Source organism: Fundulus heteroclitus, unplaced genomic scaffold (genome assembly GCF_011125445.2).
Source record: "Fundulus heteroclitus isolate FHET01 unplaced genomic scaffold, MU-UCD_Fhet_4.1 scaffold_213, whole genome shotgun sequence".
NCBI classification, from domain to species: Eukaryota; Metazoa; Chordata; class Actinopteri; order Cyprinodontiformes; family Fundulidae; genus Fundulus; species Fundulus heteroclitus.
Window position 1 is genome coordinate 186,846 of NW_023396625.1, and position 23,706 is coordinate 210,551.

A 23,706-nucleotide genomic window follows, 5' to 3' on the forward strand; every position below is an offset into this window, starting at 1 on the left:
CACAAACTGATTTTTTTTATGCTAACCTTAAGGACGCTTACACCTCCGCCCCCCTCCCCCCTCTGGGACGCTCAGACCACAACCTCGTCTACCTGCCCCCCCCATTACATTCCACTGGTGAGGAGACAAAAGGCACAGAAGAAGTCAGTGAAAGTTTGGTCAGACGAAGCCAGTGAGAAGCTGAGGGACTGTTTCAGAACCGCAGACTGGAGCATGTTCCAAAGCTCTCATGGAGGTGACATCAACAGCCTGACTGAATGCATCACTGACTACATGAACTTCTGTGTGGAGAGCATCGTGCCATCACGACGGCTACGATGCTTTCCAAACAACCCCCGCTGGTTGACCCCTGAGCTGAAAGTCCTCCTGAACCAGAAGAAGAGGGCTTTCTACTCAGGGGACAGAGAGGAGCAGCGTAGAGTCCAGCGGGAGCTCCAGTGGAAGATCAGGGCAGCAAAGAAGGATTATGGGAAGAAGATGGAGGAGCAGCTGGCACAGAATAACGTCAGGGATGTGTGGAGAGGTCTGAAGAACATCTCCGGCTTCGGGCAGAGGACCAGCAGGGCTGCAGACGGTGACACCAAGTCTGCAGATGAGTTGAACACATTCTTCACTCGGTTTGACTCCCCCCACACTGGCCCCCTCCCTGCCGTCAACTCTCCACACGTCTCCAACCACCAGCCCTCCAGAGACCTACCATCCCCCCCACCGCCACTCCTATCAACGACTGACCCATCCACACCTTCAGCCCTACCTTCCTCCCCCCTCACAATCACACCAATGCAGGTGAGAGGTCAGCTGATGAGGCTGAAACAAAGGAAAGCCTCAGGACCGGACGGCATCCCCCCCAGGCTGCTGAGGACCTGTGCAGATGAGCTCTGTGAGGTCCTCAGCTACATCTACAACCTGAGCCTCAGCCTCGGGGTGGTGCCTCGAGGCTGAATAAAGACTATCTTATCTTATCTTATCTTATCTTATCTTATCTAATATGTCAGAAAAAGATGAGCAGCCTGCCTCAATGGTTCAATCACATCTACTTCCTGTGCAAATACAAAAAGATTTATGTACCGTAATGCATAAACTAAATGAAATCACAACCCTTGTACAACAGCAACTTTTACTGTCTTTACCCACTCGTGAGATTCCAGTATTTGATGGGGATCCCCTCCAGTAAGGAAACTTCATCAGAGCCTTTGAACATGGAGTGGAATACAAAGCTAATAAAGCAGACGCTCTGTATTTTCTGGAGCAATTCACAAAGGGTCAGCCCAGAGAATTAGTGAGGGAGGAGTTGCCAGTATATGACTCCTGACAGTGGTTATCTACTGGCTAAAAAGCTTTTGCATGAACACTTTGGAAATCTCGGCTCTGATGGCTGGTTTGATTACTCTCTTTAAACACCTGCTCTGCTCCATCCCGCCTGCAATTATCTCTTACTGGTTTCACCTGGTCCCACCTCCATATAATCCCGGTTCAGTCCAGCCATCAGGGCCAGATCATCTGCTCTAGTTTCTCGGTGAGTCTGATCCAGCATTCAAGTTGCCTGTGGATCATTTTCTGATTTGTTTCCAGCGTTCTGAGCCATCCTGTTTCCTGCTACCTGTTTACAGGACCTGATTCTGTGCCTGGACTAGTTGAGCTCACTGTTGCTAGTTTATCCTTTAAGTCTTTTCATTTTTGACCCTGGACTGTTTTTGGATTATGGATTCTTGTTTTTTCCCTTTGTTTGATTCTCTGCCAGTATCATGTTTTCTGGTTCCTGTTTCCCTGTCTGTCAGAAAATAAATTATCTTTTATCGGCACACCTTTTGTCTGGCTGAATATTTGGCCCATACTCTGAACCGTTACACATTTGGATTCTTTTAAAGTTGCAAGATGCAACTTTAAAAATACTCAAGTATTTTGCCTACTTGAGTTATAACTCAAGTAGGCAAAATAGTGGGCATGCAAATACACCGAGAAAAGAATAATGAATCTGTTCTTTGCCGCAAGATAACAGGACCAACGGAGGAGGATCCCGTATTTCATCAACACGGGCTAAACTTTTTTTGTTATAAAACGCCTAATCGATATATTTCGAAGACGTATTTATCACTTCTTCTTTGAAGTTATCCCAAATGAGAACCCTCTGTTATTGCGACATGTCTACAGATGGATGTAGGACTGGGGGAGCAGCTTTCAGACATACGCTGCTGTTTTTCGATGTTTCACCGGAGCAGATGTTGTGCCGGTGGCTCTGCTTGCTCAGCCTGAGCCTTTTGTTCCTCTTCTGGTTAGGACTCTTCGTCACACGCGGTCCTTTACCCGCTACAAAAGGCTCAAGCCTCTGGGGCTACAGGAGGATTAGCCCGGACCGGACAGGTCAGGTGAGGGAGCTGAGGATCCAGGACACCAAGGCTCACATAAAACGTTTTTGTGATTTGCAGCGTCCCTCAAAACCAATCTGACAACTTTAAACTCATGCTGTAGGCTAAATAATCCACATTTCCTTCACTTTTCATGTCTGCTGCTGAAATAAGTGCGAAACAATATATCTTGATGTTGTGTAGTAAGTTAATATACTTTTATTTAATTGAAGGCTACAGTCAGCCACTCTTAAAAGTTAGGACTACTTTAAACAAAAAATTACTTTATGTAATGCTGCAAGTAGGCCGTTGTAAACAGTGTATTTGGATTAGATTGCAAAAAAAAACAAAAAAAAAAAAAACACATAGTCCTCTCCGCGCCTTCAGTTAATGTACGATGTAATGAAGAGGCCTTCATTACTGGGACTGTTTTTAGGAGAAGTAACTGGTATTGCACTTTAAGAATACTTTTGCACTGTAAACTTGCACCTTAATTAGCACTTTGTTTTGCACAGCACTTTAAGCATGACTTTGCACAGAAATAACCATTTGCACACAAGAAGTTTTTAACTATTTATTGAATATTTATTGGATATTTTAATAATTAGCATGTAGCCTTTTGTTCAGGCGCTGCACAGCTGCTCCTCATTGGGAAATGGTGTGGGCTCTGTGAAAAGAAGAATTGTTGTTTAGAGCTAAGGTCTACTGTCAGGAAACTTAAGCAAATGGTGGTGTAGAATCTGTGAGAAGTGTGAGACTAAACAAAGTATTAGAAGTTGGTGACTTACCTGTTTTCTATGTCCTCTCCAGGGTGTTTGGACAAATGCTTCCCCGGGGGTCCAGACACCATTTATAGGTTCCGGGAGAGACCATGGGAAGCAGGGGGGAACTTTTGCACATTTGTTTTAAGGGGTTTTTAGGTGTGGGTTTAAAAGATAAAATATTTATAAAAAATAGGTGGGAATGTGTATGTGTATTTGTATTATGTAAATATTGTATTTTATAGGTAAAGTTAATAGTAAATCGTTTAGTGCAGAATGGTTTGACCCTTAATCAGCAGAGGGTATTTAAGGCAGTGATTGTGTCTGTAAAACAAGTTGGTTGTTGATTGGTTGTTAGTTGGTTGGCAGAGTGAATGCTGCTACCAACAAATAAATGTATTGCTGCTCCACATACTGCCACTTGGTCATCATTCCTGCTGAAACTCCAGCCTCAAAAGGCCACGAACCGACAAGTGGTGTCAGGAGTGGGATTTGCCACGCTCAGTGGGAAAATGATGACGAGAGGTGGAAAAAAGCCAGGCCAAGAGGAGGTGCCTGATGATGGAGTTGGAGCTTCAACTGATCTGGAAGCCATGACAGTAACCGACCCTGGGGACAAGTTGGAGGAGTTGGCAGTGCTGGTGAAATCTCTGGTGCATTCTCAAGCTGCCAGAGACCAGAAGTTGGAGAAGGACTTCGTTCGTCAGGAGCAAAGGTGGAAAAGCATGCAACACCAATTTCAACAAATTCAACTTCAAGTAAATTCTATACTTGACAAACCTGACCTATCAGAAGCACAACCTTCCCCCACCACATCTGAGGTCCATGAAGTTGATCGGGGTGACGTCCAGGTGGCCCATGGTTCCAGGTCCACAATGGAGCCAAAGTTTATTCCCTTATCCTTGGAGGACGACATTGAACATTTTCTGACAACGTTCGAGAGGATGGCCCAGGTGTGTCGTTGGTCCAGAGATGAGTGGGCGGTTCGCCTCATCCCCCTATTGACAGGAAAAGCTCGCACAGCCTACGTTCTCATGGATATTGCAGACTCTGAGAACTATGACAAGGTGAAAGAAGCAATTCTAGCCAAGTATGAGATCACTGCTGACACGTATCGACGCCGCTTCAGATCCCTGAAGGTTGAACCAGGTGAGACGCCACGTGAACTTTATGTAAGACTGAAAGACTTGTTTTCAAGATGGGTTAAACCTGAAAAATCTACTGTGCAAGAAATATCTGAGCAGATAATTTTGGAGCAGTTTTTGAGAATGGTTAATCCAGAATTGGAGATTTGGATACGTGAGCGTGACCCGAAGACGGCAAAAGAAGCAGCCAGCCTTGCAGAGGTCTTCGCATCCGCCAGGAAGGGGAGCAAGAGCACCTACTTTAGCCGAGAGACCCATTATGCCCAACCAAGTAAGTCCACTGGGGGTGAACAGGGCTCTGGTCAAGTTCAGCCTAGAAATATTTCAAGTTTAAGGCATCTCCCTTCCCAAAGACAGAATGTTAAGAAGTCATTTTCCAAATCCTCAGTCCAAGATGTAAGATGTTATAACTGTAATAATTTTGGCCATACACAACACTTTTGCCCTATCCTTAAATCAAAGCCCTCACTTTTGTGTTCAGTTCCAAGACCAGCTGGAGAGATGGCAGAAAAGAAAGTTTGCACTGTTCCAGTTCTGATTAATGGACAGAAGGAAGAAGCTTTACTTGATTCTGGGTGCTTCCAGTCTCTGGTGCATAAGAGTTTGATCTCAGAAGAGAAACTTAGTGGGGTGGGGGCTAAAATAAGTTGTGTACATGGAGATGAACACGTTTATCCTACAGCTGAGGTGTATTTGACCGTGGGAGGTCAAACGTATCTGGTACAGGTAGCTGTAGTTCCCTCTTTACCATATTCAGTTATTCTTGGAAATGATATTCCCACTCTCTTTGACCTTCTACACCAGTTAGAGTATGATACCCAAGGGTTCAGTGACACAAACTCGCAGATTTCAGTGGATAAAACTCAAGGGCTAGCTGGGGGACACTTAAAACACTGTCATGTAGTAACAAGAGCACAAAGTGCAAGGGGAGATCTTGAAGAGCTACCTTTTTTTGGTGAATCTCTGGAAGTGGAGCTAGGAAAGACTAAGAAGTCTAGAGCTCAGAAAAGAAGGGATAAGTTTAAAGGTGCAGGTAGTGAGGGGACAGCACAGTTGGCTAAACCATCCAACCTCTTTGATTTTGACATTCCCTCAGATATAGGGGCACTCCAGAAGGAGGATCCTACTCTAAAGCCCTGGTTTGAAAAGGTGACAGGGGTGGAGGGAACTCCTCACGGCCAGGTAAACTTCCTGGAAGACACTGTTTTTGTAATTAAAGGGGGCATCTTGTATCAGAAGAGGGGAAAGTCAGAAGCTTTAGCCCTCCCACAGCAATTTAGACTTAAAGTTATGGAGCTGGGACATTCAATTCCCTGGGCAGGCCATATGGCTTTTCACAAGACACTGAGTAGAATCAGCAGGCGTTTTAGTTGGCCAGGAATGTATACTCAGATTTTTAAGTTTTGTAGCTCCTGTGAAAAGTGTCAGTTGACTTCAAGCAAGGGCGTGGTGCGAGCCCAGCTACAGCCACTGCCAATCATTGAAACACCTTTTGAAAGGCTAGGCATGGATATTGTGGGCCCATTAGAAAGGAGTTCTGCAGGTCATCGTTACATATTGGTAGTATGTGACTATGCTACTCGGTACCCTGAGGCCTTTCCACTCAAGTCCATTAAAGCACGTCATGTCGCTAACTGTCTCCTGCAGCTTTTTTCTAGAGTAGGAATGCCAAGAGAAATTCTTACAGATTGTGGGACGAATTTTTTGTCCAAATTATTGCAGCAGGTTTACAAGTTGTTAGGGATTAAGGGACTTAAGACCACCCCTTATCACCCCCAAACGGACGGGCTAGTGGAGAGATATAATCAGACTCTCAAAAATATGCTACGCAAGTTTGTTTCTGACACCGGTACCGACTGGGACCAATGGCTTCCCTACCTGTTATTTGCTTATCGGGAGGTTCCACAGGTTTCCACAGGCTTTTCACCCTTTGAACTGTTGTATGGGCGTCAAGTGAGAGGCCCACTGGATCTGCTGAAGGACTGCTGGGAAGACCCCAAGTCGGACGGTGAAAATATTGCAGCATATGTCATCAATATGAGAGAGAGATTGCAGGAGATGGCATCATTTGCACAGGACAACATGAGAGCAGCTCAACTACACCAAAAGACCTGGTATGACCAGAAGGCCAGAGACAGGGTTTTCCTTCCGGGACAGAAGGTACTGTTACTACTTCCTACCAGTGACAACAAGCTGCTGACACAATGGCATGGACCATATGAGATCACGAGACAAGTGAGTAAAGTCGTGTATGAACTGTACATGCCAGAAAGAGCTAAGAAGTATCAGACATTTCATGTCAACCTGTTAAAGGAGTTTCATAGCCAACAGGAGCCTGTGCACCAAGGGTTATTTGTGCGTGCAGTTAAGGATGAGGAGGTGACTGAGAAATTTTTCCCAACTAGCACGTCAGATTGTGCTTCAGTTGACCTGTCTCATTTGTCCCTAATGGAGCAGGGCACCATAAAACCTCTCTTGGATCCTCAGCTCTTTCGAGAAACTCCAGGATTCACGTCACTGGTTCAACACAAGATTCGGCTGAAGGAGGATGCACCAAGCCGTCAAAGGAGTTATCGTATCCCAGAGCGGTTGGTGCCAGTGTTGGAAAAAGAACTAAAACTGATGATGGGTTTGGGAATAATTGAGGAGTCCACTAGTGAGTGGTGCAGCCCAATTGTGCTGGTCCCAAAGAAAGATGGCTCCCTGAGGTTCTGTATTGATTTCAGGTATTTAAATGCCATGTCCAACTTTGATCCTTACCCAATGCCCAGGGTTGATGACCTATTGGAGAGAGTTGGTTCAGCAAACTTCATCACGACTCTGGATCTGTGCAAAGGATACTGGCAAGTGGCTTTGGCACCAGAGGCGAGAGAGCTGACCGGGTTTAAAACACCTTTTGGTATGTACCAATTTAAAGTCATGCCATTTGGGCTTCAGGGTGCACCAGCAACATTTCAACGTTTGATGGATCATGTACTGAGAGATGTGTCAGCATTTTCTGCAGCATATTTGGATGACGTTGTGGTGTATAGCAAGTCTTGGGAGGAGCATGTGACTCATCTACAGGAGGTGCTACACTGCATCCGACTGGCTGGGCTGACTATTAACCCTAAAAAGTGTACCATAGCCCAGAGGGAAGTGGAGTACTTGGGCTTTGTCATTGGCTTTGGAAAGATAAAGCCTCAAGTTGGAAAGATGGAGGCAATCCAGTCCTTCCCAGTTCCCACCACGAAGAAAAAGGTGAGAGGATTTCTGGGTTTGGTGGGCTGGTACAGGAAATTTATACCTTCTTTTGCAGAGAGATCAGCAGTACTGACTGACCTAACAAAGGGGTCTGCCCCCAACAAAGTGCGCTGGACAGAAGAATGTGATCAAGCATTTAAAGACCTCAAGAAAGCAGTATGTACACATCCAGTTCTACAAAGCCCAGACTTCAGCAAGCCATTCATCTTGCAAACAGATGCTTCAGGAGTGGGCCTTGGAGCTGTCCTTCAACAGGAGGTGGATGGTGAAAGACAACCGGTGGTGTTCTTGAGTCGGAAGCTGCTTGAGAGGGAGAGAAGATATTCAACGGTGGAAAAAGAATGCTTGGCCATGAAGTGGGCCATCGAAGCCCTAAGGTATTATCTTCTGGGACGTCACTTCATTCTGGAGACCGACCATCGAGCTCTTCAGTGGTTAAGACGTATGAGAGATGCCAATACCCGCATTGCAGGATGGTACCTGTCTCTGCAGCCTTTTGACTTCACGGTTCATTATAAACCAGGGAAGGCTAATGTGGTTGCTGACTGTTTATCTAGGATAACAGAGGATTGAGATACTGTGCTTTGAAAAGAAGAGGGGGGAAATGTAATGAAGAGGCCTTCATTACTGGGACTGTTTTTAGGAGAAGTAACTGGTATTGCACTTTAAGAATACTTTTGCACTGTAAACTTGCACCTTAATTAGCACTTTGTTTTGCACAGCACTTTAAGCATGACTTTGCACAGAAATAACCATTTGCACACAAGAAGTTTTTAACTATTTATTGAATATTTATTGGATATTTTAATAATTAGCATGTAGCCTTTTGTTCAGGCGCTGCACAGCTGCTCCTCATTGGGAAATGGTGTGGGCTCTGTGAAAAGAAGAATTGTTGTTTAGAGCTAAGGTCTACTGTCAGGAAACTTAAGCAAATGGTGGTGTAAAATCTGTGAGAAGTGTGAGACTAAACAAAGTATTAGAAGTTGGTGACTTACCTGTTTTCTATGTCCTCTCCAGGGTGTTTGGACAAATGCTTCCCCGGGGGTCCAGACACCATTTATAGGTTCCGGGAGAGACCATGGGAAGCAGGGGGGAACTTTTGCACATTTGTTTTAAGGGGTTTTTAGGTGTGGGTTTAAAAGATAAAATATTTATAAAAAATAGGTGGGAATGTGTATGTGTATTTGTATTATGTAAATATTGTATTTTATAGGTAAAGTTAATAGTAAATCGTTTAGTGCAGAATGGTTTGACCCTTAATCAGCAGAGGGTATTTAAGGCAGTGATTGTGTCTGTAAAACAAGTTGGTTGTTGATTGGTTGTTAGTTGGTTGGCAGAGTGAATGCTGCTACCAACAAATAAATGTATTGCTGCTCCACATACTGCCACTTGGTCATCATTCCTGCTGAAACTCCAGCCTCAAAAGGCCACGAACCGACATACGAGTATTAACCCAATTTAGGTTATGGAAAGCTTGAGAACAGTAGCTGTGTGCAGTTGAGATATTTTCCGGAAATCAAAGTAAATAACATTTATTCACATTTATGCTATACTTATGAGAAGAAATTTAAACAGGCGGTTCAAATAGATAAAATAAAACAATATTTTAGCTGTTGATGCTCTTTAGTTATGCTCTAACACAGGGTCAAAAGTCAAGTCCACTGTTATTTTGTAGGTGGAAGGCTGGAAAATTCTTGAAGTATGGCTTTTGAACATTACAGGCTTTCTCCGGCATGATGCAAAAGATAATTGATTCAACTTCCTTCAAATTCAGTAGTTTACATACATATATATTATTGACTTTCTGTTTTCCATGAGTTAAAATGCGATGTGATGCTGTAGCCTGACCAAAGAAGTGCACTGAGACGATAAGCAAGCACAGACATACCCCCTGCCCCCAAAAGTGGTGCTGAGTCATAATATGAGTTAAAGACAAAAGAACATTTAAGACAGGAAGATTATGATTAAATGAGTCGCAGTTGCATTAGATCAATGCTAGATTTGATTTACTCATTCTGGCTGAGACATAACACATCTTTAAGCCTAATCTGTTTTGTCCTTGCAGTTTCTGGAAACTCACTGTAACCACTGTGCCTTGGTCTCCAGCTCCGGTCAGATGCTTGGTGCCGGCACGGCAGATGAAATCGACCAAACAGAATGCGTGATCCGTATGAACAACGCCCCCACCAGAGGTTTCGAGGAGGACGTCGGGAGCCGCACCGACGTCCGGGTCGTGTCTCACACCTCTGTTCCCCTGCTGGTTAAAAACGAGCGGTATTATTTCAAACAATCTGCAAACACGACGTACGTGATTTGGGGCCCCGAGAAGAATATGAAGCAAGACGGAAAAGGAGTTACTTTCAATGCGCTCCTGAAGCTGGCCACCAAGTATCTGAAAGCAAAAATTTATATGGTGACCCGAGACAAGATTCAGTACTGTGACAACGTGTTTCAGAATGAAACAGGACTAAACAGGTATGGTTTGGGTGTAGTAGTGTCTCAGCTCAGTAAGCAACAACTTTAATTGTGCTAAAACTTGTGCAATAAAAGAGCTAAACATTGCAAATAACACATTATATTTACCACAGTTGCCAGTCAACTGTTTCTCTCTTGTAAAACGTAAACGAACAAAACTTAATTTTTTTTAGTAGTGTGGAGATTCTATAGATAAAGTTAATAATGAAACAAAAAAAGCACTAGACGTTATGCTGCCTAATTTACTTATTTATAATTACTTGAAAATTTCCAAATTATTTCCTAAATAGTGCAGTCAAAAAACTACAGTTTATGTTCCCAGTTTAGTCCCAGCATGAAACTGTTTTATCTTGAGGAGATTAGTAAACTGGAACCTATTTTATAATGATTAAACTATGAAAAATCAAGATTTTTATTTTAAGTACTATACCTCTGTGATATTTGTATTTCGGACCCCTGAACAGTTCTTTTTTTTCAACTATAATTTTTTTCAAACTCCAGTGTTTGTACGACTGAACAATCCCTGTCAACAAAAAGCTGCAGTTGCTAACATTTTTGCCAACAATGTATTGACTGATTTATTTTCATCAAAAGAAGAACATGTGTTTTGCCAGCAGAAGCAAAATCTGCCTTTTTTTTAATGTGTGCTATGATCTCTTTGGTGCAGGATTTCCATCTAAGGAGATCCAATTACTGAATAATGTTTTTGTCCATGTAATTACAAATTCTTCTCTTGAAAAAATTTTGCTACAGGTGAGGCTTGAACTCACAACCTCGGCATGACTCCACAGGTTACTGTCTTATAAGTACCGCGCGCTGACCGATTGCGCCACTGGAGCCTGCCAGGCTTGTTTATGATATCTGCATACGTGACGTGACCTACCATATCCCACTGTCCAGGTCAGGTTATCAAGGCTTTGAGACCCAACTAAATCTATTACAGATGTAGCCAGGCCAGAAGGCAAAGCCTCTCTATTATGACCTCACACGCAAGCTCCTACTGGCTTCCTCAATCCCCTTCTTCTTGGAAAAGCATACCAGTCAATGTGTTTTCCTGTATTTAGATCTTTGAATAACTCTTGGTCTGACCATGTTGGTCAGAACAATTTGTTATTGGAGACTTTACCAGGGGTCAAATCTTCAGAAAACCTATTGTTCCTAGAATTGTAGGGATGTCCAATTACCCAGGACTAGCTCAAATTAGGGCTGTTTTTATTGCTTGAGAAGAAGCCAGCTGGGATTTCAGACACGTGATCTGAATGTTTCCCAGAGAGAGACTGCAAGGCAGACCCAAAACTAGATCTTCTGACCCAGGGTTTCTTTTGGATTCCCCATAATGAGAGGGATTTCTGAGTTTCCCTCCATGACTGGTTACTCCCTCCACCTCATCTTGACTAGACGCAAGACACTGGTTGGATGGATAATGAGAGTGATCTTTTGCACTTCATTCTGAAGTCTAGAACTATTCTTTTTTTCAAACTCCAGTGTTTGTACGAGTGAACAATCCCGGTCAACAAAAAGCTGCGGCTGCATCTGCCTTTTTTGAATACATGCTATGATCTCCTTGGTGCAAGATTTCCAGCTAAAGAAATCCAATTACTGAATAATGTTTCTGTCCATGTAATTACTAATTCTTCTCTTGTATTAAAGAAATTTTGCTCGAGGTGAGGCTTGAACTCACAGCCTCGGCATGACTCCACAGGTTACTGTCTTATAAGTACCGTGCGCTGACCGATTGCGCCACTGGAGCCTGCAAGCCATGTTTATGATATCTGCATACGTGACGCAACCTACCATATCCCACTGTCCAGGTCAGGTTATCAAGGCTTTGAGGCCCAACTCAATCTATTACAGATGTAGCCAGGCCAGAAGGCAAAGCCTCTCTATTATGACCTCACACGCAAGCTCCTACTGGCTTCCTCAACCCTCTTCCTCTTGGAAAAGCATACCAGTCAATGTGTTTTCCTGTATTTAGATCTTTGAATAACTCTTGGTCTGACCATGTTAGTCAGATCAGTTTGTTATTGGAGACTTTACCAGGGGTCACATCTTCAGAAAACCTATTGTTCCTAGAATTGTAGGGATGTCCTATTACCCAGGATTAGCACAAATTAGGGCTGTTTTTATTGGTTGAGAAGAAGCCAGCTGGGATTTCAGACACGTGATCTGAATGCCTCCCAGAGAGAGACTGCAAGGCAGACCCAAAACTAGATCTTCTGACCCAGGGTTTCTTTTGGATTCCCCATAATGAGAGGGATTTCTGAGTTTCCCTCCATGACTGGTTACTCCCTCCACCTCATCTTGACTAGACACAAGACACTGGTTGGATGGATAATGAGAGTGATCTTTTGCACTTCATTCTGAAGTCTAGAACTATTCTGTTTTTCAAACTCCAGTGTTTGTAAGACTGAACAATCCCTGTCAACAAAAAGCTGCAGTTGCTAATATTTTAGCCAACAACGTATTTACTGATTTATTTTCATCAAAAGAAGAACATGTAGTGCCCCATGAGAAGCAAAATCTGCCTTTTTTAATGTGTGCTATGATCTCCTTGGTGCAAGATTTCCAGCTAAAGAGATCCAATTACTGAACAATATACAGGGTTCAGTATAATTCTTCTCTTGTTTTAAAGAAATATTGCTCCAGGTGAGGCTTGAACTCACAACCTCGGCATAACTCCACAGGTTACTGTCTTATAAGTACCACGCGCTGACCAATTGCGCCACTGGAGCCTGCCAGGCTTGTTTATGATATCTGCATACGTGACGTGACTTACCACATCCCACTGTCCAGGTCAGGTTATCAAGGCTTTGAGACCCAACTAAATCTATTACAGGCCAGAAGGCAAAGCCTCTCTATTATGACCTCACACGCAAGCTCCTACTGGCTTCCTCAATCCCCTTCCTCTTGACAAGACATTGTAGTAAATTTTGCATGATATCTGCTTACATGACGTGACCTACCATTTTCCCCTACAAGCTTCATCAATCTTCCTACTCTTGACAGGGCATAGCAATAAATGTGGTTTTCGTTCATTGACATTTATAAATAACTCTTGTTGGGACAAATTCTGGGATACACATTGGAAATAGGAAACTTTATCAGGGCTCCATTATTGCGCCATCACAAGCGAAATCTCCCTTTTTTTAATATATGCTATGAATTAGGTGGTGCAAGATTTCCAGCTAAAGAAATCTAATTCTAGGAAACTTTTTAGGAGATTGTGCCACCGAAGCCTGTAAGCCTGAGGTGCTTTGCCGCATGTCGTCCTCCCTCTCTCAAACCCCATTTCCTTTCATCCTGCTTTAAGAAAAATTATCCACTCTAAAATCCCACAAAAAGAATATGTCTTAAAAAAACATCAAGGACTACAAGTGTAGTATTGATAGGAAATTCCATGAAAATCGTCGGGTTACGTAACGTAATCCCTGGTTCTTTGATAACAGAGTGAGATGTTTCACTATGGGAATCGCCTTGGCGTGACCAACTACGGAAGCTCCAATGACATCACGTCTGTCTGTGACAGACAGGTTGAGCCGTGACCGTGGCTCCACCCACCAACTATATCACGGCCAACCTACCCGCCTCAACTCATTCTAGGCAGGTTTCTTTCCGTGACCATGCAATAAGGGACGTGTTGGTGAAACACCTCATTCTGTTATCAAAGAACCAGGGACTACGTTAAGTAACCTGACGTTCTTTTTCTAACTTCGCTCGGTGTTTCACTATGGGAGATATGGCCCACTCCCGGATTGCATGCTGACCCCGAAGCCAAACATGATAGGAATCACATTCCAGGCCTCAGGTGGACTCTGACGTCCCTACTCCGAGCACTGTGTGTGCTAGCGATGGCTGGGCCACATCCAGCCTGTAAAACCTTACAAACGTGTGCGGTGTAGCCCAACTGGCCGCAGCACAGATGTCCTGAACTGACACACCACGGAACAAAGCCCAAGAGGTGGCCATGCTCCTGGTAGAATGGGCCCTCACTCCTTTAGGTGGCTCTGATCCTGCGCATCTATATGCCAGAGATATAGCATCCACAATCCAGTGTGCTAACCTTTGGCGGGAAACAGGTTTGCCCTTATGAGCGGTAGCCCAGGACACAAACAGATGGTCAGCTCTTCTAAAACAGGCTGTCCTGTCCACATAAGCTCTTAAAGCTCTCACTGGACATAAGCAATGAAGCTTCTGCTCTTCTGCTGAAGAGAATGGGGGTGGATGGAATGGCAGCAGTTCCACCAGCAAACACCTGTATGACGATTCCAACACCTTTGGCACAAATGCAGGGTTGGGTCTCAAGCACACCTTAGAGAGCCCGGGTGCCCACTGTAAACAGGCCGGACTGACTAAAAGTGCATGCAACTCACTCACCCTCTTAGCCGTGGCCAACGCTAAGAGCAGAGCAGTTTTCAATGAAAGGAACTTTAAGCCAACACCCTCCAAAGGTTCAAAGGGATGATGACAAAGGGCACCCAGCACAAGAGTGAGATCCCATAATGGCACCAAAGGCTTAGAAACTGGCAACTTACGTCGTGCCCCTCTCATGAAACGACACACTAAGGGGTGCTGCCCCACAGGTTTATTACCAAACCCCACGTGACAAGCAGAAATTGCAGCTAAATAAACCTTAGTTGTTGAAAAAGCCTTACCCTTTTCCAACAAGCTCTGCAGAAAGCAGAGCACATCCACCACTGAACACTGAAAAGGAATGGCCTGTTTTTTCTCACACCATTCCTCAAAAACCCGCCATTTACTACTGTAAAGAGAGCGAGTAGAAGAAGCCCTAGCATTCTGTATGGTGTCGATGACCTCCGGGGGGAGGCCTGTTGTATTTAAATTCCACCTTTCATGGGCCAAGCCCAGAGAGTTAGGTGATCTGGATGTGGATGATAAATCTCCCCTCGCGCCTCAGACAGCAGGTCCCTACGAATGGGGAGGGGCCATGGTTCGGCTGACAGAACTTGGATTATCTCTGCCACCCAGGGCTTCGATGGCCACCATGGGGCCACCAGAATCAAAGACAGGCCCTGTTCCCTCACTCTGACTAGAGTTGAGGATATCAGGCTGAGAGGAGGGAAAGCATAAAGCAACACGTCTGGCCATGGGTGATCCAGCGCGTCCATGCCCAGTGGAGCGTCTGGGTCTGACAGGGAGAAAAACAGCGGGCAATGACCGTTTTCCCACGAGGCGAAGAGATCTACGGCAGCCCGTCCGTATCTCTGCCAGATCTGCTCCACCACTTGAGGATGCAGCTTCCATTCTCCATACAGAGGGTTCCCTCTGGATAAAAGATTGGCCCCTCTGTTCAAAATCCCCGGTACGTGCGTCGCACGGACCGACAGAACTCTGGTGCTGCTCCACATAATTATGTCCCTGACCAGTCTGTGTAACTGCAGGGACCTGGTCCCGCCCTGACGGTTGATATAAGCCACCACAGTGGAATTGTCGGTCTTTACCAAGACATGGCGACCCATCACATAGGGCATGAAATGTTTCAACGCGAGGAACACTGCGTGCAGTTCCAGCATGTTGATGTGAAGCCGTGCCATTTTTTGCGACCATACGCCATTCACCGTTCGGCCCATCATAGTTGCACCCCAACCGGTCATGGACGCATCGGTTGTCATGGTAACCCTGGACGCTACCGTCCCCAGCGGCACGCCCGATGCGAGAGCCGCCGGGTTTCTCCACGGCTGAAGAGCTGCCACACACGCCTGTGTTACTTTCACCCTGAGGCACAGATGACGGCGGGGACAGAGTCGCAGAGACGCGACCCACCGTTGAAAGTCCCTCATCATCAGAAGCCCCAGATGGACAACCGAAATCACGGACGCCATAAGACCGAGGAGCCGCAGGCACAGTCTGAACGAAACAACGTTTCCCAACAGAAAACGCGTCATGCACTGAGTGAATGACAGGATCCTCCCCTCTGATGGTGTGACACGATAAGAGAGGGAGTTTATTCTGAGACCCAAATATTCCGTGCATTGCACGGGAATCAGGCGGCTTTTCACTCGGTTTATTCTGAACCCGAGGTTGATGAGGTGGTTCATCACCACCCGAGAGTCACTCACTGCCTGCTCGCTTGATCGAGAGCAAATGAGATAATCGTCTATGTACGAAAATATTCTGATCCCGCGCGTCCTCAGCGGGGACAGCGCTGCCTCCACACACTTGCTGAACACCCTCGGGGCTAATGACAGCCCGCACGGGATGGTTTCAAACTCGAAGGCTGTGCCTTGATAAGCAAACCTGAGAAACTTTCGGTGTGGGGGGTAAATGGAAATGTGAAAATATGCGTCCGCCAGGTCGATGGTTACAAACCAATCCTCTGGACGGATGGAGCGGCACAGTGCTTTGTGCGTTAGCATCCTGAATGTATACCTGCGTAAATGTCTGTTTAACACACGCAGGTCCAGTATGGGGCGTAGTGATACGCCGTCTTTCTTTGGAATGAGAAAATAGCGCGAGTAGAAGCCCTGACGAACCTCCTCGTCCGGTACTAATCTTATCGCTTTTTTGTCTAACAGGGAGGCGATTTCGTCCTTCAGGACGTGAGCCAAATCCCCGGTGGCAACCGAAGAGAGCACTCCGTTGAACCTCGGAGGTCTCACGGCAAACTGTAGTCTGTACCCCTTGGAAATTGTATTCAAAACCCATGGAGAGACTGCGCATGCGCGCCACTGATCTGCCCGAGCAGAGAGAGGGACGGCGTTGCTGCTGAGTGACGTAATCCCCTCTGCACTGCTGAGCTCGGCTCTCTTGTGAAGAGCGCAAGCTCCCTCTGCAGGGCGCAGAGGAGAGTGGCAGAGAGTTATTTGAAATGTTCTCTTTTTTTGTGGGGGGCTTTCTGCCCTCGGCGACATGCCTGGCTGCAGAAAAACTTTGTTTATTTTCTCTGATTCCCCCGGAACAAAACATCGTGCAACGGGGCACAGCTGAGTGCTTGGTGACACTGATAAAACGCTGTGGAATGTTTTATGACACTGCTGAAGTGCTTGGTGACACTGTGTCATCTGCCCCAAAATGTCTTCTCCCTGAACATGAGAAGGAGAACTTAACATGACTCCTGGTGAACTGGGAACTACAGGAGCATCTGAACCCTGGGCAGCACCTGGAAACCTTCTCTTCAGAGGGGAGGTTGTCAACAGAGGGGTTAGGTGGCCCGCTTCTTCTTGCTGTCCCCGGGGTGGGATGGACGATTTTTTGCAGCAGCCGCTGCAAAAGAGTGCTTCCCCCATGGTCTTGGGTTCTCCAATTTGCTCTGCTGGGCAGGTTGTGTAGAAGGTCTCCTTGAAGTCCTGGCTACACTTTGCCGCCCTCTCACTGCAGCAGCAGCAACAAAACCAGGTCTGGGGCCCTGTGGGGGAGTTTGGCTGGGCTTGCGAGGCAAACAAAAGTTAAAAGCCTCTCCCTCCTGTTTTCTGAGGGTACTTGTCTCCCTCATTTTCTCCAAGGAGGGGCCAAATAGACCTTTTGTAGGGTCATAAGTTGCGTCCATGATCTCAGCCTTCTGGGAATCACTCAGGCCTGATAGGTTTAACCATAGGCCTCTTTCCCCTGAGACAGCCAGACCCATGACACGGCCGCAACCTTGGACTGCACCTCTAGAGGAGCGTAAAATGAGATCGTTCACAACACAAATCTCATCCCACAGACTGGGGTTAGGTGTCCCAGAGTCCAGTTGATGCCCCATCTCCTCCAGGATTTCGCCTTGGTATGCAGACAGCAGTGTAACCGCGTTAAGCGAGCAAACTGACTGACCAGCATACCTATACATCCTCTGGTAAATGGAAGCAGTGAGGCGATCCATTTTACCTGGGAGCGAGATGTTAGAAGATGCTGAAACCGATCTGCGATTAGGGTGGAGGTGGTAAGCCACTGAAGGCTCCACTGCTGGGGGTTCGGCCAGCCCCAGTTCACCCATACCCTGTATCTCCAGCTTAGAGAAGCCCTTGGTGGGAAGCTTGCTCTTAAATGGGCTGGACCAGAAATTGCTCATTTCTCTGATGCAAGCAGGAACGGCTGGTAAAAGCTGCTTTGCTGATGGTACAGCAGGTGGAAGCCTTTTACCGTCATACAGGTCCCGTTCTGCTCCTCCTGCATCCTGAGCTGCCGGCCAGGGGATGTTCAGCTTTAAAGCCGCCCGCCTGCACACATCGTACAGGTCACTGTCCCCCGGGGAGGTGACTTCTGCCCCGCTCGGTGGCCTGGAGTGTTGACCCGGGAAGGTCGAGTCATCCTCCTCCTCCTCCATGTCCTCTAGTTCGAGGAGGTCGGAGTTAGAGTCACCCTCCGTTTCGTCGAGTTTCCCGCTGTCCGTGAGGCCCTCAAACAGGGGAGGCATGGACGGGTACTCCTCCTCCATCATGTCCGCCCAGCTTTTAGAAGCTCGCGGCTGATGGTTTTCACCCGCCGCCGCAACGGCTGAAGGTGAGGAGAGGCACGGGTCCTGGCTGTTAGCGACAGCCACCCTCAGCCGTCTCTCCAGGATTTTTTCCGGCATTGACGCGCAGTGCTGGCACCCCTGAGGGTCGGCCAGCGATGCCTGAGCGTGTTTAGCGCCCATGCATGCTATGCACATCGGATGAGGGTCCCGCCCCGAGATAGATGCCCCGCATGACGCTGGGCATGGGCGGGATACAACCTCTTTAACTGTCGGTTTAGAACCTTTGGCAGGGGTAGGAGCCGCAGCCATGACAATATTCAAACACGGAGCTCGTTGTTACACGTTAGCTCTAAATGATATTACGTCCGTTCGCCACAACACGTTAACCGGACTCTTATGCTAGCGATACACCGCTAGCTAAAAAGCCAAGCCCACCTTTACGTGATAACTCGGTCGACACAAACTCTATCTATTCTGTTAATTAAAACAGAGTAGACACCGGAACAGTTCGCCTTTACGCGGTCACAGCTCCAAACGTTTGTGTTTTTGAAAATGCTTCTTTCGAAGCGCTTACCCAGCACGGCACAGGTCAGTCCTGGTCCTGCGTTCAGCGACGTTTTCCTTTACGGAACGCCTTAGAACTGTTAAACAGGTCCAAGCTAGCCTGAGCGCGCTGAGGGAGCTTTGCTGTAGTCTTCACACGAGAAGAAAGCGAGAATGAGTTGAGGCGGGTAGGTTGGCCATGATATAGTTGGTGGGTGGAGCCACGGTCACGGCTCAACCTGTCTGTCACAGACAGACGTGATATCATTGGAGCTTCCGTAGTTGGTCACACCAAGGCGATTCCCATAGTGAAACACCGAGCGAAGTTAGAAAAAGAACTAAGTTTTCTAATATTAAACATTTTTGTGTAAAAGGGAAATTCATGATAAACCCTCAAGCATGTTCCTGTTCACCTATTCAAATAATGTATAAACTAATTTATTGTAACTGGTGGCTTTCTAAGGGGGTTGTTAAATTATGCATCTATCAGAATTAATTTTTATGTTTCTTTTCCTTAGGATGAAAACGGGTGCCTTTCTCAGCACTGGATTTTTCAGTATGATCCTCGCTATGGACATGTGTGACAGCATCAGTGTTTATGGAATGATTGATGATAACTACTGCAAGTGAGTTTATGATGTACAACAAAGCTCCATCATTTCAAGTGTAGCTCCCTCCAAAAAATGGTTTCCCTCTGTTAATGATTTGTAAAAAAAAAAAAAAAAAAGGTTTAAAAAATGTTTTTGTTATATGGAGACTAGGGTTTAATCACCTATTATTGGGTTACTTCTCATTTTAGCCCTGTACGGGGGCACTCATGTCATATTGCATATACTAAAATTCCCTTCTGAGCAATGGGAACCCACATCAAAAAGGTGTTTCATTTTGAGTTCTCTCTGTTTTCTAAGTAAACATGCTTGACAACATCACCGCCATATACTGTATAGTAATGTTTTACACCTAAGACAGTAAAAACATAGAAAATATAACAGAGTGAAAATTAAACACAATTTAAAGTATTGAAATGCATTTTCAGGTTTTATAATTTTCTGCCAAAATACAGTTAAAATATGCTATTTACAGTCATTTAAAATAGGAAACTAAAATTATTCTAATCTTTACTTGAGGTGTACTTGTAATAAGTTTGACTATGACTATACTTAAATATCTTTAAATTGACTAGAGTTGCATTATTCCCTAAGACATCAAAATAAATATATAAATAATATGCTTTTCTTTTACCCCTTTTGTTCTTGGCATGGTGAAAATAAAATCTAAAATATATATTGGGTTGTCAGACTGCACATTCCAGTGGTTGTGGTTAAGGAAAAGCATTTGTGTTTTATATTTTTGCCCATTACTGTATTAATAGCAAGACCAAAATGATGTTTTGGAGCAATTCAAACTAAGAAATGACGAAATTGTATTCAACCTTGGTGAACCTCTTCAAAACTGTACTTCAGAGATTTTTTCAGCTCTTTCACTAGTCTCCTCACGAATCATAGCGAAAAGTTAAACCTGTCCTCATCTAGCCTTGATTGTGTCTGTTACAGTTGTTTTGAACCATTTAACTATGCTCTGTCCATGAACACCTTCATCGGTAGAAAACTAGATGTTTTCTTGTTGCCATTTCCTGATATGTAAAGATCAACACACAAATGACCTTTTCTAGTTTGAAGAGTGAATAGGGAAAAAAATAGGCTTTTCTGTTGTTTCACCCCAGAAAAACCCAATCTTATTAATTACTCATGACAATCTCTTAACCATTCTGATCAAGGATGTTAAAAATTCTGTAGCTGCATTTATTTTACTGGAGCTGTTAGGGTTTTTCCACGGAATATGTTAAAAAATAAAAACAATTATTTCCCTAACTTTCTTTCTATTGAATAAATGTGCTCAAATTTGAGGTTGGACTTGTACTTTTTTCAATTTTAAATGAGGTTACTACTGTAAACCCTGTCCTAATTCTTGTGCTTTTTGCATCCTGACAGCCGAGCACATCACAGAGTAGTTCCTTACCATTACTACGAGCAGAAGAAGATCAGTGAATGCAAGATGTACACGTTCCACCAGAACAAAAAGCTCGCAGGACACCGCTACATCACTGAGAAGGCTATCTATGCCAAATGGGCAACACGCCACAAGATACAGTTTAAACATCCTGCATGGAGGCTCTGAGGAATGGCATCTTATATACTAAATATCCTGTCAACAGGTGATGGTGTTACAAAAGCAGGTGGAAGTTACTGTACTCAAGCTTTATGTTCTTGTTTCAACCAAACAGTTTGACTTTTTATTATTTTTATGTGATGAAGGGCATTTAACTGGCAGCGTTCAGTGTCTGTCATTGATTATTTAGATTGTGTTTACCCATATTTAAATGGATTCCAGTAAAGCCCAACAAAGCACAAAACTGAAACAGTTTATGTCACAGTTGGCTACCAATCATTCATTCATTTCCATCTTGTGTCTAAATTTTAAGACCTATTCTGCCCATTTTTTTTAACCTGTTTATTCTTTAGACAAATACAACATGTACTTTTAAAGACATGAACCTGCAATTGTAAATAACATTTCTGTACAATGTTAGATAGAATATATTAGGTATAAATATTCAAGACATCAATGTTACAAATATGCAATTTAAAAGGCTTGATTATGTTCGTTGGCTTACGTCGTGTTCATACCAATAAATCTGTTTCACATTCTGCCAAATACCAACCAGAAAAGTAACATACAAAACATACAAAATGAGGTATGTAGAGAAAAAATATCAATACAGCCTCTGGGGTCTTTCAGAATACGACTAGTGAAAATGAAAGCTTCCATAAACTAGCGTTTATGTAAAATATTTTCTGTCTATTGCTTGCCTTTTTTAATATCTCTGTGGTTAATTTTTTTCTTACTAAAAAACAACAACATAAAAGAATAGATGCTCAAACAGATTATTTTGTAAAGTTGGATGCATTGAAAGGAATTGTCTTTTTTTGTTTGAGGTATTTTGCTCTGATTGTATCTATTTATCTAAATGCCTGGTTGCAGCCTGTAAATGCAATAGACATGCCTGTTACTGAAGCCTTTGATGATGCTGGATGACATGTTGAATGTGTGCAACAGAGTGGGCAAGGTTGCAATGTTTCTGATCGTTTTATGAGTAAGCGAACTGTAATGAATGGTAGGTGTAATTTCCCACACTTGTTGGTCTTTGAATGCACCATACGGGTTCCGATAAACTGGTTCGGCTGGGGATTTTGAAAAATAAACAACCCCTTCTTGTTCATCGAGCTGATTCCTGGTGGTCATTAATTTTTATGTCAACGTGACATCACATGAACAAATCCACAGGTTGTGTGCTTGCAATGAGAAGCTTATTATTATTATTATTATTATTATTATTATTATTACTGTGGAGACGACATGCAAATCTTCCTTTTATATTTAAAAAAAGACAGGCATTTTTACATTCACCACGGTGCTTCTATAAACACCTTATATGTACATTGTGCTACAGTTTTAATTTCTGAAAGTAGCAAATTATCACATTTCTCTAAAGGAACGTCTCTAGCGGTTGTTGTGAAAATGAAAATCGTGGCCCACATCATCCCCCCAAAGACAGAGATGATGACCACAACAGGGAGTATTGATCTGAGCACACAGGAGTGGCAGGTAATCTGTAAAGTGTTTCTCTCAGAACAACCAGTACCAGTAAATCCTGAATCAACTAGCTGGTCCTCCAACTCTATCACCCAAGGATAACAATGTCTATAAAGCAGCAGCTGGAATACATCTTGAATTTTTTTTTTGTCCAATTACTTTTGAAAGGTTTTTGCAGAAGACTGAAAAGCATGAAACTCATCCATCTGATTTAGTCCAGACTACAATCCAAGTTACAAGAAAAGAAGACTGTTAGTTTTTCTTCAAATGTTTCTTTTTAGAGGTTTAATAAGCAAAACCTTTGATACTGAAATCTCAGTTTAACACAGATTGCTTGTGATCAAATCCAAAGGCCGTTACAGTGTTTGCAGTCTATGCAGTTCACTTCAAGATATACCTGTGCTGTGAATTATTTTAATGGTAGTGTCTTATTTATCATGTAATATTAACAGTTGCTATTTCTTTCATACATGATGCAAAGTAAAAACTTCAATGTACACTTTGAGTTTAATGTTGATAAAAGATCAAGTTAAAAAGAATACATAAGAAATCCCGTTTAAAGATTTTCACAAACAATTTAGGGGACAGAGCCAACCTGTGGAAGAAGTTAATCTGCTCCTGTGAAACCAAAACTGAATTTTCTGTTTTCACAGAGCCAATGGAAGCGCAGATTGCAGACTGCAGACCCCTGATCTAGCAGATGAAAACTGTGATCTTATCTCATAGGGCTGAAGCTAAAAGTGCAACACCTTAATTATTGAATCATTGTTAAAATAAAACTGTAAAGGTAAAACATGAAGTTCAGATACAGTTTCTGTGCCATCCTATATAATCATACGAAATTGATTTAATATGTTGTCAGTAACTAGGGGTTGAAAGACGGCTTAAACTTTCCGCCAAAAATGCTACGTAAATGGCAAGCTTTGACCAGTCAGAATGATAATTCAAAATATCGGACATTAACTAACAGTCACTAGCTCATAACTATCCTGACATCCCGTTGGTCAATAATCAGCATTACTTCCACGAAAGCAGCGGCAGTCGCCATGGCATGTTAAAGGCTTTTACCCGATGGGCTCTTCCAGCCCATGGGGTAAACAGCAGGAGGTAGCAAGGCATTGCATTAGGAAAATTGTTAGCTCTGTGCA

At 44.1% G+C, this 23,706-nt stretch overlaps 2 protein-coding genes and 3 non-coding genes across 7 annotated transcripts; 1 reads left to right on the top strand and 4 right to left on the bottom strand.

Moving 5' to 3' along the window:
• The first annotated feature begins 1,974 nt into the window (after window positions 1-1,974).
• On the top strand, window positions 1,975-22,184 carry LOC118559065 (alpha-N-acetylgalactosaminide alpha-2,6-sialyltransferase 3-like). Of its 3 annotated transcripts, none has more exons than XM_036129760.1 (4): window positions 1,975-2,366; window positions 9,560-9,969; window positions 19,423-19,530; window positions 20,896-22,184. In XM_036129760.1, the coding sequence occupies exons 1-4, from the start codon at window positions 2,118-2,120 to the stop codon at window positions 21,080-21,082; spliced, it is 954 nt and encodes a 317-aa protein (XP_035985653.1). In that variant the 5' UTR covers window positions 1,975-2,117; the 3' UTR covers window positions 21,083-22,184. The 3 variants fall into 3 exon arrangements, with proteins under 3 accessions (XP_035985653.1, XP_035985654.1, XP_035985655.1); XM_036129761.1 differs by having other exon boundaries at window positions 2,260-2,366; window positions 9,601-9,969; XM_036129762.1 differs by having other exon boundaries at window positions 2,288-2,361.
• Window positions 10,715-10,808, bottom strand: trnai-uau. Its single transcript has 2 exons — window positions 10,771-10,808; window positions 10,715-10,750 (listed from the first exon to the last, which is right to left on the bottom strand). It is a non-coding gene; the product is annotated as a tRNA-Ile (tRNA).
• On the bottom strand, window positions 11,626-11,719 carry trnai-uau. Its single transcript has 2 exons — window positions 11,682-11,719; window positions 11,626-11,661 (listed from the first exon to the last, which is right to left on the bottom strand). It is a non-coding gene; the product is annotated as a tRNA-Ile (tRNA).
• trnai-uau lies at window positions 12,608-12,701 on the bottom strand. The gene is made up of 2 exons: window positions 12,664-12,701; window positions 12,608-12,643 (listed from the first exon to the last, which is right to left on the bottom strand). It is a non-coding gene; the product is annotated as a tRNA-Ile (tRNA).
• Window positions 17,469-19,287, bottom strand: LOC118559064. Its single transcript, XM_036129759.1, has 2 exons — window positions 17,755-19,287; window positions 17,469-17,560 (listed from the first exon to the last, which is right to left on the bottom strand). Exons 1-2 carry the CDS (start codon window positions 18,668-18,670, stop codon window positions 17,493-17,495), a joined length of 984 nt encoding a protein of 327 aa, XP_035985652.1. The 5' UTR covers window positions 18,671-19,287; the 3' UTR covers window positions 17,469-17,492.
• Window positions 22,185-23,706: the final 1,522 nt, after the last annotated feature.

Bases quoted from the DNA above. Each gene is read 5' to 3' on its own strand.
- LOC118559064 (XM_036129759.1), bottom strand. From the start codon at position 18,670: ATGGCTGCGGCTCCTACCCCTGCCAAAGGTTCTAAACCGACAGTTAAA. The intron at 17,561-17,754 runs GGATGTATAGGT...GTCCAAGGTTGC, and splicing joins CACTGCTTCCATTTACCAGA to GGCCGTGTCATGGGTCTGGC.
- LOC118559065 (XM_036129760.1), top strand. From the start codon at position 2,118: ATGAGAACCCTCTGTTATTGCGACATGTCTACAGATGGATGTAGGACT. The intron at 2,367-9,559 runs GTGAGGGAGCTG...TTGTCCTTGCAG, and splicing joins GCCCGGACCGGACAGGTCAG to TTTCTGGAAACTCACTGTAA. The intron at 9,970-19,422 runs GTATGGTTTGGG...TCTTTTCCTTAG, and splicing joins AATGAAACAGGACTAAACAG to GATGAAAACGGGTGCCTTTC.